At 50.6% G+C, this 17,813-nt stretch overlaps 1 protein-coding gene across 3 annotated transcripts in view; it reads left to right on the top strand.

Moving 5' to 3' along the window:
* NPDC1 (neural proliferation, differentiation and control 1) overlaps positions 1 to 17,567 on the top strand; it is a 101,915-nt gene extending 84,348 nt beyond the window's left edge. For all 3 annotated transcript variants that reach the window (XM_090022561.1, XM_090022560.1, XM_090022562.1), the window contains 7 exons: positions 5,368 to 5,463; positions 7,193 to 7,366; positions 9,070 to 9,136; positions 11,775 to 11,859; positions 12,333 to 12,412; positions 12,732 to 12,828; positions 14,802 to 17,567. In XM_090022561.1, the coding sequence (XP_089878687.1) occupies positions 5,368 to 5,463; positions 7,193 to 7,366; positions 9,070 to 9,136; positions 11,775 to 11,859; positions 12,333 to 12,412; positions 12,732 to 12,828; positions 14,802 to 14,879 (677 nt within the window). In that variant the 3' untranslated portion in view covers positions 14,880 to 17,567. The remainder of the gene's footprint in view (positions 1 to 5,367; positions 5,464 to 7,192; positions 7,367 to 9,069; positions 9,137 to 11,774; positions 11,860 to 12,332; positions 12,413 to 12,731; positions 12,829 to 14,801) is intronic.
* Positions 17,568 to 17,813: the final 246 nt, after the last annotated feature.

The following is a 17,813-nucleotide window of genomic DNA, read 5'->3' as shown; positions in this document are numbered from 1 at the left end:
TGTGACTACTTTAAAAACAAAATCAAAGTGGAAGCTAGTCTAATATAGATGAGGCCACTGAGGGGCAGCAAAACTTTTTTTTTCTTAACTCCATAGATTTTTAAACTGACCTTGTTCAATCAGAGCAGAAATCTTGCATGAGGTACCCAGTTAAATGTTTGCTTAAATTAGTGTGACCTTAATTTAGATCAAGTTGCAAACAAAATTGCAACCAAGTCATAATCAAGTGGGTTACATTAAATAAAAAAAAAACCAGCTTAAAATCAAGTGGGTGGTTGGTTGGTTGGTTTGATTTAATACAGTTGGGTCTCTGTCTTTGCCTCCTGGTTTCTGAGCTGTTGGGGAGCACTTGGCAAAATATTTCACATTTTCCTCTGAAAAAGGTCTAGCTTGGCACTTTATTTTTAACAGAAGCTGAGAGTCGCAGTTAAATCACAGGATTCCAGGAGTTGGGGCTTCAGGAAATACTCCACGGAGGAATCTGTAGTAAAATCACAAGACCTAGGAACACTCCAGGCACAAACACTGGATCCTCCTCGTTTTCCTATGACTGAGGTCTGTGCCAATTGGGACAAAATCAGTTTTTACAATCAGCTTCATTACACTGGTGCTGCTTTACTGGCCAGTGTGCATCTGATGTTCTCTTGTGCTGTTTTATTTTTAATGCAACTGGTTTCTGCTCCAAACTGCAAGGAGAAGTCAAGTCAGCTGGCCTGCAGCGCTGAGATTAGGCTGGGGGGGTCAGGAGCTCTATTGTACAAGGACCCAGGGAGGGGATTGATGTTTATTTCCAAACATTCAAAGTGACAACAAATTCCAAAGGAGCCAGTAATTGCTATAACCTTGAATTATCCAGATGCTGAGCTGCCTGGGTCCCACTTCCTCCTTTGTGTGTCGTGATTCATCCTTCAGGGCTCCCCACTGAGGACAGCCCTGGCTCAATGAAACAATTGAAGGGTGGGGAAGAAAAAAAAAAAAGAGAGAATTTAACATCTTCTGACTTTGAAGTTGAATTTAATCCTGTTAAAAGGCCAGTGCCTGAATTGCAGGCTCTGATATGCGCCTGGCAAAATGTTCTGTGTGGTTGAAAGCAGTAACAAATGGTGTGGGTGGGTGGGTGGGAGATGTGTGTGTACACACAGTTACACAGTTGTGTGTACTCTGTGGGCAAGGTTTGAAACGATGGCTGTAGCAGTGAAAGCAGGTCTTACACAATGTACCTTACTGTCAGATAAATGTTTCTCAGCACAAGTTGCACAGTGCTGGGTTTTGCCAGACTATTATTACAGTAGCAGCTTGCTCTTGGGTCACTGACTTGAGCACATGTTTTATTTAAAGCTCCAAAGATGGTAGTTCACTGCAAACACATCCACCTTCTGATAGTGGTACACAGTGATGCCTGGGAGGCCCAGCACGTCCCAGCCACGAGCTGGCTGGGCTGATTTAGTTGGGGATGATTCTGCCTTGAGCGGCAAGCTAGATTAGGTGGCTTCATGAGGACCCTTCCAGCCCTGCTTTCCTGTGATCAGGCCTCCCTGTGCCGGGGGCTGTACAAACTGATAGCAAAGGTAGTCCATACTCTCCCCCTGCCCTCACCCCAGAAAAAAAAAGTTTCTATTCTTAAATGCAAGCAGATTGGGATGGGAAGGAGGGGACATGGGAACATGGGCATGATTTCTTATGACTAGTTGGGGCCTTTTGTATTCCTGGGAGCACTTGAGAAGTTTGTATGTCTAACAGGCAGCTTGCTTTGTGAATTCTTTTTTTTCCACTGAGTGGGAGTTAAAAATGCTGCTTTACAAGGCATCCTTTTCTTTCTGACAGGGTGTCAAGGGCCCGAGTCTTCCCTGTTGGAAGCAGGTGTCACTCCATGGCCGTCAAGGCAACTTTGTCAGTTTGGCCTTGAGTTTATTCTCCGGGCCTAGATACTGTTAATAATTGAACTGCCTTTAGCCAAAGGCTCCTGTTCCCCTTGGCTCAATGTCCCCCCTCTCCCCGTCACCATGCAGCTCCTGGAGTAAGACTTATCCATGGTGCAGGCTCTTGTCCAGCTGTTGGCTCACAAAGTTTACCTGCATGTTTAGCTGTTGCTTGCAGTTCAAGGCTCAGCTGGCTCTGAGCTGGACTCTCCAGGGACCTCCCCTGTGTCATGCAGTCCACCTGGGGCAGTTGTGTGGGAGGACCCCCTGATGTCACGGAGAAGGGAGGCTGGGTTTGAAATGCCCCTTGGTCCCACCAGTCTGGCACTGTGAACTTTCTTGACTTGCCATTGCCTCCCACACCCTGTTGGTGGGATGCAATAGAAGAGGCAGCCTCCTAATTGCAGTTGGGCTTTTTACAACAAGTACCATATGCACCATGTTTTATGGCTGTAAATACAGGGAGCTTGGACAGATGCTTAAAAAACAAAATCCCAGAGCCCAAAAGAGGCTGGGTGGTGCCAGCAGGTGTCAGAGGTGAGGATCACAATGCAAACCTTTCCCCAGCACCTCCTCAGGTCTGAGGCAAATCTCCAGGTGCGTATCCTCCTTGCTTGCGATCATCATTTGGGGTGGGGGGAATCCAGTGACTAGACAGGCCAGGAAACAATGTGCTTCGGGGCAGACATTGCTGTGGATCGGTGCTATGCTGCTGGGTGTGTGAGAACAGCACGTACTCTGCTGAGCAACAACCTTTGGGGAAGCGGGGTAGCATGGCAGAGAGGGCACAACGTGCCAGGCTGCCACTGGGCAGGGGGGAGGGAAGGCTGCAGAGCCCTTCGGGAGGTGGTAGCCCAATCTGGGCTGGGGCTCCTGGTGCCAGGGCAGCGCTGGGTACAGGCTGTATGGGCCAGGCCTCCTCTCCAAGGGCACTTTGTGCCCTGCTCCTGCTAGCAGGCAGAGAAGCTCCCCATGGAGCAGCCCCTCATAGATACTCGGAGCAGCTCTGATTGCAGGGTGGGGAGCTGTCACAACAGCCATCCATCTTGGAGCCTGCAGCGTTCGCCCTCCGGCACCGCTAGCTCATTAGCATGTGTACAGAGGGCTCTGGGCGGCCTCTCACTCACTGCCTTGTCACTTCTGAAGCCTTGTTCCCTCCTGTCTGAGGGGACCATGTGAGGTGATAATTTAGCTGAGAGCCCCTGCCGGCTCATGCTCCTTGCTCCATGCAGGCTGGTCCACGGTCTCCATAGGATACCAGCCTGGCTGTGTGGCATCTCGGGCTGACACCCTCCTGAGCAGGAAAACTAGACACTATTATGCTGGTTTATAGCCCCCTCCTTGTACCCTCTAATGGCCCCACAGTCATCAGGAGCACAATGCACTCCGCAGGCGCCTTCCCCCTGCACATCCGAGGGCATGGCCCAGGCCCAGGCGGACTGAGGGGGGAGAGCGGGGAGGGTGTTACCTGCCTTCCCATGTGCTGGGCACAATGTGGGCTCACGCCCTTTGGATGGCAAGCTGCCCTGTGAGCTGCCAGCTTCTGGGTTCAGCACAGTTAGGGCAAACCCCACCTAGACAGTGGCTCCTGGTGGGGGGCTCAGTAGGGTGGCTTCTGGCCTGCTGTGTGTTTGCAGCTTCACAAGCTGCGCTCTGCGTTGCAACGCTGGGATGAGCTGCAGGCAGTGTGTCCCCCCCCGGGGCTGTGAGTGCCACCATTCCTGACCTGCCTGCTTCCCCCCACCTGCCGCTTGGAGCCTGCCCTGACTTCCAAGCAGGACCAGCCTCTGGGGTGGTTGGAGCAGGGGTGTTGCTGGGAGAAGCACCAGGGAGAGGACCCTGCAAATGCCGGTGATGGTGCCTGATTGTTGAGCCAGCTGGGAGTCAGCAGGGCAGTGTTGATGCCCATTTTTAGGGCTGGGGGATGTGAGGCCAGCCACGCTGCACAGCCAGAGCTTGCTGTTTCCAGTTACGCTTTGCTCCCCATTAACTTTTCTGCCCCCCTTTTTGGTCTGTCACTTGATAGTCCTGGCTGAGTCACCAAACTGGGAACAGATCACCGCCTCTATGCTCTGCAGCCGTGGGCAATGACCAAATGGTGCCTCTCCAAGCACAGCACAGAGTGAGGTGTCTGCTTAGCTCAGCCTTGCCAGTCCAAGTCAGCATGGCTGAAGTGTGAAAAGCAATGGGATAAGAGAAGGTGATGAACCTAAATGGCTGTCTTGTGCAACACTCACTTAGTTCCCATTTGAGGGAAAGGCTGTTTGCTGTTTCCAGGATGCACAGCACTGCTACATACTTTCATCACTTTGTTTCCTCATCCCAGCTCTGTTTCATCATGCTTCTCTTTTCACTTACTTCCTCCATGATATTCAACTTAGTGATTGTTCAGATTTTATATGTAGCACAGGATGGGCTTGTGGCCCTCTGAGGAATCAGATATGCAAGAAATATCACTTTTCTATCCCCTACCCACCGCATGATTCTATCTGGGACTAACATTGTAAATTCAAAATAGTTTTCATTTCCTTTAGTGTTGCTTTGGTTTTTCTCATAAGAAATGTAGCTGAGCTGTTCTCAGAGGACTTCAGCCCATTTCTCTACCTAGTCTTTGGTTGTTTTCAGATGGCTTTTTCTTGCCCTTGTAGTTTTGTTTAAGATTGGGCATAGCATTTACCATGTGATGCACCCTCCTGGATCAAATCCAGTCACATGTGGGTAATGGGGTTTTCTGTGTAATTAATGGCTATGGCCCTGACGTGGGAGATAAATAAGGCTGTCTCAGTTGTGAGTTCCCCTCCTGCTTCTCTCAGCCTTCTCAGTCCATCACTGGTGAATGTACTGCCCAGTTGGAATTTTTTTCCAAGGTCTCTTCTGCTTATAGGTCTTTTCACGATGATGGGAGAGGGGGGCAGGGAGGGGCTATCCCTGGATTCTTAATTCTGGGATCATCTGTGTGTTTTGGGAGCAGTGGGATTGAGGATACAGAGTTGGAATTACAAGGCTGAGTGGGTGCAAGTTGGACAATTAACTGCCCGGTGTCTCTGCTTCTTGGGGAGGTCCCCAGTGAGTGGACGCTGAGGTGCTTAAAGGGAGGGGGGGCAGGTGCTGACTCTGCATTTCTTGCACAAGTGATTCCCTTTCCAGCTAACCTATCTTACAGGCCTCGTCACATGGCTCAGTAGCTGCATTTGGAAAAACACTTCTCTAAGGGCTGCAAGATATAGCATGTCTCTGAGCTGGCCCTGCTTGCTGGAGGAGATTGCTCAGGCGGGATCCTCCTTGCTGTAGCTTATTGGTCAGACCATGGAGCTGGTTTCTCTCACCCTGTGCAGCGCGATACAGCAGATACATTGCTGTGGGATGGGCAGGGCATGGGGTGTTGAACTGTGTTCCTTTGGGAGGTATAATGTATCCGGCTCCATTATGCTGTTTTTTCTCTCCTTAGGGAGGACTTCTATTCCCAGCTTAGAGGAAGAAATTGACTTCTTAGCTGATGTGCTGTCCCGGCAAGATGCCACTTACCAGCATCTGCAACAGGACGGTAAGTCCAGGAGAAGCCTCTTGCTCCTCTTAGCCAATGTGCTAGGCCACTTCCATGCAGCTGTGTTGTACCTCAGGGTCAGGAATTTGGGGGTCAGAGGTCCCCATGTTCAGTGGAGACGCTTGTGACCGATCTATCCGGTGTCCTCGCAAAGGCTTCCAGGGGTAGGAAGGAAATAAACTTGGGCCCTCTGAAGAGTCCTCCCAAGCCTGACTGTCCCGGTGGCTGTTTTGAGAGGTTGGCACGTGTGTGCTACACTAATGACTTTCCAATCCAGCATTGTTTGGCATTTCCTTGGTGGCGGATGCATCAGGAAATCAGTGACTGGACCATTCACCACTGTGGGAACATCTGTCATTCTGGTTTCTGATGAAGGTCCTGAATTGAGTAAGACCAGAGCCAGGGGCTAAGTGAGCACTTCCCTTCATCAAGCAACAAACAGTGTCCTGCTTTTTGGGCATGTTGTAGCGCCTAGTGGCTTGTGGTTAAAATAGGGAACCAGGACCCAGGGACACTTGGGTTCTATTTCTGGCTCTGCTACCAGTTACAAAGCTTGAGGGAGCCCCTTTTTCAAGCTTCATGACTGGCAGCAGAGCCAGGAATTAGACCCCCGGTGTCTCAGTTTCTGTCATGGTAAGACAGGTGGCTCTGCCTTGAGTTTCTTCAATAACAGATGATTCTCTAGACGCACACACTGTTTGACTGGAGAGAAGGGGAGCTGGGGGGCTGTTTTCTGGTAAGAGGAGCTGGAATATTCTTGTTTCTCCCTGCTCCATCCCACGACCTGGAATTTCTTGGCATTTATCCTCCTTTTTGGATGAACCAGAGCCACATGAGCTGCTGATGGTTCTTATGGGTGGAGAAGGGTGTGTTTGGCTTTGCACATCTTCTCCAAGGGATTTGCTGTCCAATTAAGGCCTGCCCCGGACTACAGGAGCAGCCAAAATCTGGCTCGTGGGCTGGATTGCGCCTGAAATGGACTTCATTTCCTAGCTGCCCCTGCCTGTGTCACTGTGGCCAGCTTCCATGGACACCCCAAGAGCAGCAGGGCTGTGACAGCATGGGACCAGGCTTTCCATGGAGACTGGCCCCAGCGGTACTGGCAGGGCACACAGCTGGGCAGAGAGATGCCCTGGGGCTGGGATCTTGCAGCGGTGACAGCATAGTCCAGAGGCAGGGCAGAGCTGTGGTCTGCTCTCCGCATGCCCTGGGCAGGGGAGTGCAGGCAGCGGATCATAGCTCTGTCCCAGCTCTGGACCATGCTGTCACCTAGCCTCGGAGCAGCTCCCCTCCCAGCCGTGCACCCTGCCAGTGCTGCTGGGGCCCTGGCCCTGTGCTGTCATGGCCCTGCCACTGCTGGGGTCTCCATGGAAACCAGCTGCAGTGATGCTGGCAGGGGTTGCTGGGAAATGGAGTCCAGACAGATCCACCATTTTGCCCACCCCTGCTGTAGTCCATACACAAGACCCAAGCTCACCCAAGGGCCGGAGGAATTAGCAGCTCCAAAATGGATTGTTTTATCGGCTTTCCAGTGGCTGCATCCTCCCAACTGGAAAGATGGTGTCATTTAATGCACTGAATATCAATGAGAATAACACGCACTAAGTATCTTCAGCATGGAGCTTTGTTCTTTTTCTTCTCCTCTTCAGACATCTGTTTGCTTCCTTCCCCATGTTAGTAGGCCCACCCTGTCTCTGCTGATACTTCTGTTCTCTCCTCTCTTCCACAGCAACGCCAGCCCCTGCAAGGAAGCTGCCTGAGGCCAGTGTGCTCAGAGGGGAGCCCTTGCAGAAGGACGCAACAGGCCATAAGGCAACATCTCATCCCACAGCTTCCACCAAGCCAGTACAGAGCGCTCCAGTTGAGGCATCCCCTGTCCCTTCCAGTGACATCCTGATACTTGGTAGGCCCTGACTCTCTGGAATTAGAAGTCAGAAATAGGCCCAATCCAGCCTTGGGTGGTAAAGGAAAAGGTTAAGCAACTGGTGCCTTGATCTCTGTCTATGGTGGGCCAGCAAGTCTGGCTCGGGACTGGAGTCCTACAGCCCATGCTGAAGACTGGCTGGAAATTTAATACATGTTGCAGTACAGCAGGATTTTTCCCCTTCAGCAGGGATATCAAAGGTGCAGCACACAGAGCCCTCGTGCTGGCCCTGGGTCTTGTGTGGATCCACATGTGGTATGCCATGCGCACAAGACCACCTCATATACAGGACCTAGGACATGCCTCGCATGGTACACGCTCCAGGACCCACACTACATGCAGCAGCCACTCAAGGCGAGTCCAGGCCCCCCGCACCCCATCACTGTGTGCTGGGATCCAGTGCCCATGGCACCTGCTTTGGCCAGTCCAGGACATGAGCCACATGCAATACCTGCTGTAGCTAGTCTGGGGTGGATGCTGTATGCATCATGGGATCTGTAATGTGCACAAATGCAGCACACCCCTGGACCAACCAGAGAGTGCAATGGGTCCAGCATGCAGGGGAGGGGGGCGGTCTGTGGGCCTGATCCAGGCTGCAGGGCCAACTGACTCTGCTCTGTTCATCCAGCCTATGGACTGGTTCTGGACCGATAATCTGGCCCATAGGGCCAGATGAGTTTGACACCCTTACTCTAGAGTGTCTTGCAGAGAGGCTTTATCACTAACAGGTCCAAAGAGGTCTTGCTCCCCCTCTATGCGGCGCTGGTCAGGCCGCAGCTCAAGTACTGTGTCCAGTTCTGGGCACCGCACTTCAAGAAGGACGTGGAGAACCTGGAGAGGGTCCAGAGGAGGCCACTCGTATGGTTGAGGGACTCCATGGCCAGCCCTATGAGAAGAGGCTGAGGGACCTGAATCTCTTCAGTCTCCGCAAGAGGAGACTCGGGGGGGATCTTGTGGCTGCCGACAACCTTATCGGGGCCAGCAGCAGGGACTCGGGGAAAGTCTGTTCACCAGGGCCCCCCTTGGAGTCACCAGGAACAATGGCCACAAGCTGAGGGAGGATAGATGTAGGTTGGATATTAGGAAGAACTACTTCACGGTAAGGGTGGCCAGAGCCTGGACTAGGCTTCCCAGAGAGGTGGTGCTCTCACCTTCTCTGGAAATCTTCGAGAGGAGACTGGACAGGCACCTGGCTGGGGTCTTATGACCCCTGTCACTCCCAGTGCTCCTTCCTGCCCATGGCAGGGGGTCGGACTAGATGATCTGTCCAGGTCCCTTCCAACTCATTGATTCTGTGATTTATGGGATTGCCAACTGACAGAGACCAAGGTCAAAGCTTGCACATGTGAACCTTGTGTCACACCAGCTTTGTTCCCCTCCTATGCCAGTACCCCTTGTAGTGCACATCATTAAGCATCACAAGACCATGCACTCGTGTACCATTTCTGTGTGCCTGGCAGAAATGCATTTATCAAAGTGGCTGCATCTTAAGTGCATGTGTATGGTACCCACAAAAGCTAACTTTGGAGGTATGGGGACTTGGCAGGAAGGGCCACCCCCTTCTCTCTCAAGCAGGTATCTTAGCCCATAGCTTTCCCCTCAGTCCATTTCATGATATTCTGCCCAGTAGCATCAAGGTGAACTGGACTGACTCCCTCTGATCTTTCTGCTTTTCCCTGCAGGGATGATAGTGGCATGCACAGTAGCTGGGATATCTGCTTTAATCGTGGCTGCCATCTGTTGGTGCAGGTAAGCTCATCCTGGCAAACTGCGGAGTCTCCCCTTAATGTCAAACATGACTTCTATGAGGTGAAGGGACAGAACGTTTTAGAGCGAGAGAGGTAGCTGTCATCAGACTAGTGACTTGAGACTGAGCCCTTTGCTGGCCAGCCCCCAAGAAATGCTCACTCGTGCACATACATGCACCTGGCAGAAGACACTAGTATTCTAAGGCCGAGCAAATCTGTGTGCCTGAATAAAAGGCTTTTCCTTTTATTCAATCCAGTTAGTACCATCCAATTAATATACCCTGGCAACAATGTTGGCAGGAACCTCTCGGGTCTGCTAAGATGTGGGTTATGGTGGCACAGGAGCCCCTGTCACAAATAGCTCATAACCTAAGTGCAGAGGTGTCAAACACCCTTGACCTTGCCAGTTGAACAACTTGCCACTGGTAGGAAGTGAGTGGTAGCAGCCTTAACCCCCAGCTATCCCTCTGGCAGCCACAGAGTTAATTTAACACTGTTGCAGCTCATCCCACCCCCACAGAGTTGTGTCCCAAAGGGAAATCTTGACCTGTAAATTTGGGGGTGGGTGGGGGTGGGGGTTCACTCTTTCCTTGTTATTGTTTAATAAAGAGGAGACGTGAAGTGCCCATATCGGGACAGATGGTAAAAGGGGCATTATCAGAAATAGAAGGATGTTCATTTTTAAAGCATCTTTATCTACTGCTCTAAAATAACAGCTCCAGTTGTGCTGGGGGCCAAGTACTTCCCAGATGAGAAGCACCCCACAGGGAGGGACTCTCTAGAAGAGCAGTTCCCAAACTCTGACAGATTGCGCACCACCAATTTAAAACGGTACAACTTTAAGTACCACCAGCAAATTTTTGTAATATAAAGTAATTATAAAAAATCTGTTAACCCGTACCACTGACAGGTTCTCTGCGTACCACTGGTGGTACCTGGACCACAGATTGGGAACCACTGCTCTAGAACAAAGTCAAAGTGCTTAGCCCTGCTGTGAACAAGGTGAAGCTCATAGGGACATAGTAGGTGCAGACAGAAGTGACGTTTTTGCCTGATCTGGCCACAGAAAGCACTTTATAGCTGTGACCAAACACAAGTGCATAGCTGCAAACAGCTTAAAAAATAGCCGATTGGGTGAAAGTCTGACCCCTCGTTGCATGAGGTATCAAATAAAGATGTTACAAAATGTAGGGTCTTTTGTAACTTGTATTTGCAGAGCTCCCAGCCTGTCCCTGTTTTCAAAATGGGAGTGGGGAAAGGGAGGAGAGGGAGTTCAGTTTGGGGGGTTTTCAGCCCCCCTGAAGGGTGGGGCAGGTGTCTAACCTCCCATTCTGAAAACAGCAAGCACTGGCAGAGAGCCTGGCCATAGCTATGGGATCCTGGCTGCAGGCTGATTCCCCTCTCCCCTGGAACCAACAGTGAAATTCTGTTTCTTCTGGGGTAATGTTGTAACTCGGAACACTTTGCAGAAATGTTCTGAGTTACAGCTGGGAGCTGCACTTCTGTCTGCACCCAGGAACTGCTAGATGGGATCAGCCCCAAAGTCCATCCAGCCCAGGCCTGGCCTGCACTACAGAGTCCACGTTCAGAGCTCCTCTGCAGTGGCAGAACGCTCTGTGCTGCCTGCAAAGTTGTGCCCCCTCTGCTGAATGGAGCAAGGTTTCCATTGCCCTCCCTTTAGCAGCGGGTGCCCACCCAGGGTTCACTTGGCATCGTGGCTGCTGAGTGGAGCCATGTAAAGTCACCAAAATGCACAAATGTGCAAGGTCTCTGGCTGCTTGGCAATAACACCTGTCTGTCTCACCAAAAGTTCTGCCAACAGATCATGCTAACTAATCAAGGTCCCAGTGGGTGGTGTTGGCCAGTGACCAAAGGAGGAAAAAACCATACAGTAGGCAGACGTAGGCCTCCATAATTGTTTCCTTGTGGTTGGTGCCACTGAGGGACTGGCCTAGGTGTTGAAGCTTGACATTTTTCATTTTTCCTTGTGAGCCTGTAAGCATTAAAAGTCCCTTACCGTATCAGTGTCCCTGTATCTGTCCACTCCCTCTTTGAGCCTTCCTAAGGTCTTGGCCGCCTTGCCACCTTGTGAGGGTGAGTTCCACACTTAAATCACATCCAGTGCAAAAAGCAGCTCCTGTCACTTGTTCTGAATTTGCAGTGTGTGCTTTCACTGAACATCCATGTATCTTGTACGATAAGAGAGGGAGAGCATCCTCTAAGCTGTCCATAGAAGCCCACTGGCCCAAGTCACCGCTCTGCCTCTCTTCAGCTACAGGGGGCCAACAGGCAATTGAAATGTTCCGGCATTTCTCTTTCCAAGCGTGTCAGAAAGCATTGGGGTTTTATGTATTTCCGTGACCCTGCGTGCCCAGTACCAGCAGGGAGACAGATGGGCTGGGAAAATGTCTCAGCATGCACTCAAATACCTGCCAAGGCGGAGGAAACCAGGCCCTTAAACTGTTCCATGGCAAGCTTATTACATGGTAGAGGCTTGATGTGCTGCTGCAGTTGCAGCCCACAGGTGGGGTGGGTGGGTTTATTTTGCAGGGGGATGGCACCAAAGGCTGACGAAAACAGTGAGTAAGATTGAACTTTGGGCCTGTCCCTGCTTAACCAATGTCTTTCCTCCATGGCAGGCTGCAGAAAGAGATCAGACTAGCTCAGAAAACAGACTACTCAGCTCAGAAGCTGTCTGGCCCCCTGCCATATGACAAGATCTCGGTAAGACATTAGGCCCCTTCTCCCCAATCTTCTGGCAAGGTGGTTCGTTGTTAACCCCACTGAGTTGTGCCTGAAAATCAGCAAAGTAGAAAGCGGGGGGAATATTGCTACCAAGATACACTTGAGTGGTGGAGAGTCTGGGCTTCCAGTCATGTTGAATTTGGGCCAGTGTGCTTCAAAGTGATTTCCAGAGCAGTCAGTGCAAGGCACTGTGGGACTGCTAATGGAGGACTGCTACAGTTGTTAGAAGCAAAGCACTGTCCACACGTGCTTTGTCAGGTGCCCTATGGTAGCAGAGGGCTTGTGTTGCCCCGGGAAGTAGTGTTACAGCCACCAGAAACCTGGGGTTTTGTCAGTTCAACTTTTCTGTGGGGATGCAGGTAAACTTCCATCAGCAAAGCTTTCTACTGTAGAGCGGGCCTCAGCTGCTCTCTGCAACTTTGGGTTCATTGTTGCTGTTTTTCTTTTTGTAGCCAGGGGATAAGAAGCTGGCTCAGAGTGCCCAGATGTATCACTACCAACACCAAAAACAGCAAATGCTCTCCATGGAAAAGTGAGTGACTCTTTTCTGCTTACAGAGAAGGCAGCACCTGCTCTGCATGTTGCCACTGTTAACAAGCCTCAGCCCAGACTAAGAATTGCCCAAAAGCCTAAAGCCAAAAGCCAACCTCTCTGAAGGGGTTCTCAGTGCAGGTCGTGAGGGGCCAGAGCAGGGAGCAGGGCTTGAAGATGATGCAAATCCCCACTGGCTTTGCTTAATAGCAGGAGGTCCACTTTGCTAGAGAGCAGGCTGGGCTTCCACTGTTGAATCCAAGAAGAAATTACCCCTCTGAATTTCACATACACTCCTCTATGTGCCTTCCACACTGCAGACATAAAGAAGAACCCAAGCTGCCAGACTCTGCATCATCTGACGAAGAGAATGAGGATGGAGATTTCACTGTATACGAGTGCCCAGGTCTGGCTCCGGTAAGTTGGCAGCTTGGGCATTTGATAAACCAACTCTTGGAAGAACTGGTATCTCTGTGATATATGCCCAACTAGCTGAATCCATGGCTGTGGCCAGTTTTGGTGGAGAACTCTACATTTACAGGCAACTATGAGGAAGTTCTGTCCTATCAGGGATTGTAGATTTTTTTTCTCTTTTTTGCAATGAGACCTTTAAAAAGGATTTGCAGGAGTTAACCCCTCCTTTCATCCTCCCTTCACACCAGCTGGGGTATGACCATCTCCCAAGCCCAAAAGTACCTCCCAAAAAAAGTTCGCAGACCCCCTGTTCAGAAACAGTGCTGCTTCACTTCAGGCTTCCTTGGAAGTTTTCTAACATAGTGACTTTCTACTAAAAGATCCTGATTTGCCAAATTATAAACACTGGAACATACTGCTGTGAAGCTTCCCTGGGAAATTGTCAGTAGGATCAAAATATTTATGTTAGGGTTTTTGTTTTTAACATTTTGACTCTTCATATTTTAAAAGTCCAGACTAAACATTTTGTCCATGTTGATGCAAGTTTTTGTTTTGTTTTGTTTTGCTTTTAAATTTTTTGGAGGAAAAAAACAAGATTTCTTCGTCTTGGTCCGATTTGGGATCTTGCACAATTCTGAAACTTGACTCTGTGCTGGATGATGGTTCTTGTTTTCACAATTTAGCTGTCTTCAATGGGTTTCCACGATCAGCTGTTTCTGAGACCCAAACACTCGCTGGCTGTGCCTGATCAGTGATCACTGGTTTTGAATCTTTGCACCCCCACACCTTCCCAGAACAGAAGGGGTGAGCACTTCCTCCCCAACTCCTCTCCACGCAGAGGCAGTGTGGTGTTAATTAGGCCAGATAGGAAAACTAGATCTGTTCTTCACCCCCTTCCCCAGGGCACTGACCAATGTAAAAATCCAGATGAGTTTTTGTGACTCATTTCTAGGGGACCTGGGTTTGCCTCCCTGGACAATGGCAACTCCTAACAGCCCTGTTACAAGTTACCGTGTAAAGGACACAATAAGTCAGAGGGGAGCTTTACTGCAGCTTTTCACATGGTAATAGCCATCCCTGCCAGGCCATCAGGACCTAGATTAAGGGTCATCATTACATCTTTACAGGCCCATTAAAGAGCTGTTTATCCCTCACTGGCAGTCTGGGGAATGCACAGTCAGTTCCTGTCAGATTTTTCAGCAACCAGGCCCTGCCTGGCTGTGAAGCTGACTCAGGATTTAGTTTTAAAGCTAACCAGAAGTAGCTTTACCAGAATGGGACAGCAGTTAGGTCTCTGCAGGGCAGCCATTTCCTTTCTCCTCCCCCCCTGCTGAGAGTCAGAGCCATCTGCCTTGTTCTTCTAAGAGATCCCCAGCTGTGTGGGCTCTGCCTGCCCAAGCCCTCCCCTGACACGGCCTGGGGCTGGTTGAATTGCATCTCTTTTGTCACTTGGCCAAGCCCAGGTCAAAACACTGGGATCAGCCTAGCAAGCGGTCGGCCAAAATACTGCCACTGCAGGGAGGAGAGGCAAGCGTTTGGCAGCCACTGGAGCCTGTAGCACTTCCACGTGTGTTACCCCATGCTGGGAATCTAGGAAAAAGTCTGTGTGGTTCCATCACCTACTCCAGTCCGCCCCAGAACGGAGCACTAACATCTCTAGGGGTGGTGGACAGAGCACCAGGTTCAGGACACCTGGGTTCCCTACCCAGCTCTGCTACTGACTCATTTCCCATCTCTGTCTCTTTCCTCTTCTCTTTTTGGTCGGATGAGTCTGTCTAGGCTTTGTGCTGTTTGGGGCAGGCATTGTTTCTTGTGGCCTGTGCACAATGGGGCCTAGCTGGGGTTTCTAGGGAATGCTGTACTGAGGAGATGGTGTGCGGGGGGACTGCCCTAATAAATGCTGTGTTAGTATGCCATGAGGCTGAGAACATCTTGCTGTGAACTCTAACCCCCTGGTTTTTCCCCAACCGCTGCAGACCGGAGAGATGGAGGTGAAGAACCCCCTGTTTGATGACTCTTCCTTACACCCTCCGAATACCAAGCTACATCAGTAACCGCTCCCTTCTGAGCTCGCTACGGACTTGTATGCACAATGCCAAAAACCAGCCTGGGCAGAACTCCAGAAACTCCCCTCCTCCCGAGGGGCTCTACAGATGAGGCCGCCACCGCTGCTCCCACCAGGATCCACTGCCGAGCTGTTAGATGTCCACCGAATAAACACCTGCTCACGGCTTGGGGGAGTCACTCTTGGCGTCCAGTTTCTCATTGTTCTTTCTGTTGTGTTCATGTACCACCCCTGCCCCAATTTCATGCCCCATGTTCTCTGCGCCATCCCAGCTGCTTGCTAGTTCCCAGGCCTCCATGGGGCCTCTGGTTCCTCTGGGGGACAGGGAAGGGCAGCACAGGAGGCAGCAGTGTCCTCACCTTGGGCTTCTGTTAGTCCTTCCTCACTTCTGGTGAAGAGAGAAGAGTTGTTTCAAAGCACAAGGGTCTCTAGAGAGGATGGAGGGAACAGGGAGACACCGACCTTGCTCCATTGCCCTTGGTTCCATAGAGCATCTCACCTTTGCCAACAGCTCCAGTGCTGGCACCCACAGGTGGCACAGCTTAGATCTGGCACAGTGGAAGACTAGCTCTGTCTAGTGACTTGGGTTCCCAGATTTCACCCCCTCCTTTGCTCCACCAGCAGAAATCCTCCCAGGCCCTGGGGGGCTGGAGCAGAGTCAGCAAGCTGGAAACAGGAGCAGAGGGGAGGTTAAGAGAAATGGCAAGCAGCCCTCCCCAGAGCACCCTGCCCTGGGCATGCAGATTTTCTTGTCGCAGCCACCAAGATTGTCCCATCCTATCAGCTATTGGTGGGGGGCACCCGTGTCATCCCAATCCAGGCCTGGTTTTTGGCCTCCCTGTTTTGGGCAGCCCAAGGTCAAAAAGGTTTAGATGCCTTTTATCCCTGGGGGCTGATGGTAACAAGCTTGCCCTGCTAATGGTTGTAGCCTGACACAAAAGGTTTTATAAACTCATTAATCCATGTTTGTAGGACTTTTTGACAGAAAACCTGGCCAAGACTTGCCTTCTGGGACTCCTTCTGTCCTTTGTATCAAACCATTTGTCCAATAAACCAGCTGTTTGGGTTTCTGATGGTGGGTTTCTCCAACAATTGCTGGCTTGTTTTGTTCTTCAATATAAAGTGATATGCCTTGGCCTCTCCTGCTGTTTACAGGGGCATTTCTGGTTGCTTATCAACTGCTAAGCAACAGAAAGCCAGGTGCAGCAGGTCAGGTGCATTGCTAACCTCGGACAACTATGGATGGACATACTGCTGCATTGGCTTATTGTCAGAACCCGCTGTCTGGCCACCTTGGTCATTTTCGGGAGCAAGAAAGGAACCCGCAGAGACATTTTGTTTTCCTATGGAAAGAGTATTGTGAATTTTACTGATAAACCCCAGTAAGAAATAACTTTACCATGTGTAACACCATCAACATGACGAGCATACTCGGCCTCGAATGGGCAAGTTGCAAAGTTAGTTGTTCAGAAATGTTAAATATGTTATTTTTTGGCAATTATTGCTCCCTGGTGCATGCTATTGGGAGTGTGGGGGAGGGGGGAGAGGAAGGGGGCTCACCAGCTATCAAGAAATGAGGTAGAAATCTCCACTTACTTCTGAAGTTTTTTCCTTTCCCACCTCCTGCAGTAGAGAATGGGGGAAACCCAAAGTCCAGCCACTTCAGAAGTGCTAGTAGCAGGGCCCAGAGACTATTCAGCTTCTTGCCCACTTTTCACCTAAATTCCTAGCCAGGATCTGCTGCGTCTCATGGAAATGAACCTTTTCTGTTAGTGAGCACATGGTGCTTGCCCAGTCCAAGGCTGCCAGGAGCCCAAATGTTGACAGCTGGTTTGCACAGACTGCAGATTTAATTTCTTCATCATCTTTAACTCACAAGCCTGGCCTATTGCATGCTGGGCCTTGCAGTCTCGGCAGGAATTGCCTCTGTACTGAAGATGAAGATAGTCTTGGGTGCTGCTACAGAATTGCCCAGGCCAGATCTACCTGGTGGTTCACAGGTGTCACGGATGAAGCAACCTCCTTGCGAGTGTAACAGGCAAGCACAGTCAGTCCGTAGGAAAGCAGGCCCTTCACAGCTCGACTCCGTTGGGAGGGCAAAGTGGGGAATGGTGGGTTTCCTCTCCGTGTTGCTAACTGCCATTGAAGCATCCTTGTTTTGTTGTAGTGGTTCTCCCCATGGCTGGCCAGATCCAGTACGTGGAATCGGCAAGGATGTACAGCCCAGCGTTGAGCCCCAGGTCATGTTTTGCACGTGCGGGTCCATGGTAGACTCCCACGGGTGGAATGCCGAGTTCTCTTTGTGATTTCCTGCCCTCGCTTGTCCATACGCAGCCCCCACGTTCTCTCTCCAGAGAAGAGTTGTATTGTTTGCATGTGTGTGATGCACATACAGACTTGGAGATGCTAGTGAACCGGACTGCATGAAGCTGCCACAAGGCAGAGCCTGGCTGGAGTTTGCATAGCACCAGTGACAGCGTGCGTGTGAACACCTGCGTGAAGATGGCACGTCAGTCCTTAGATTAAAGCCTCTCTTGTTTTAATAGCAGAAACTGTCACTTTACAGTTCCTGGTTCTTGATTGTACTATGTTCAATGTGGTTTCTTCCTGCACCCCAGCCCTAAATGTTGTATGGATTGTAGTAATTTTAAAAGAAAATTTTATTAAATGACCATATTTCAAACTGACGTCCAGTGCGTGGTTTGGGAGGGGAAGGTTCTTTATTGCCATGTGGGAATTTTAGTCCTAAAAAGAATTTCACCCCAAGTGCCAACAGCTGCTACGGTTGGGATTCAGAGCTGTGAGCATTTTTATACATACCAGTGCAGGGTGCCAAGGCCTTTCCAGTCAGTGCCTGCACTGTTATACAGGTGTGGGGCATCCTTCCATCAAATAGGGGCCAGTTAGTTTTGCAGAGTCCTTC

Source organism: Crocodylus siamensis, chromosome 11 (assembly GCF_052110815.1).
Source record: "Crocodylus siamensis isolate JL-2025a chromosome 11, ASM5211081v1, whole genome shotgun sequence".
In the NCBI taxonomy this organism is placed as follows: Eukaryota; Metazoa; Chordata; order Crocodylia; family Crocodylidae; genus Crocodylus; species Crocodylus siamensis.
The sequence above is the reverse complement of the archived record's forward strand: the minus strand, read 5'-3'. Positions and strand labels throughout refer to the sequence as shown.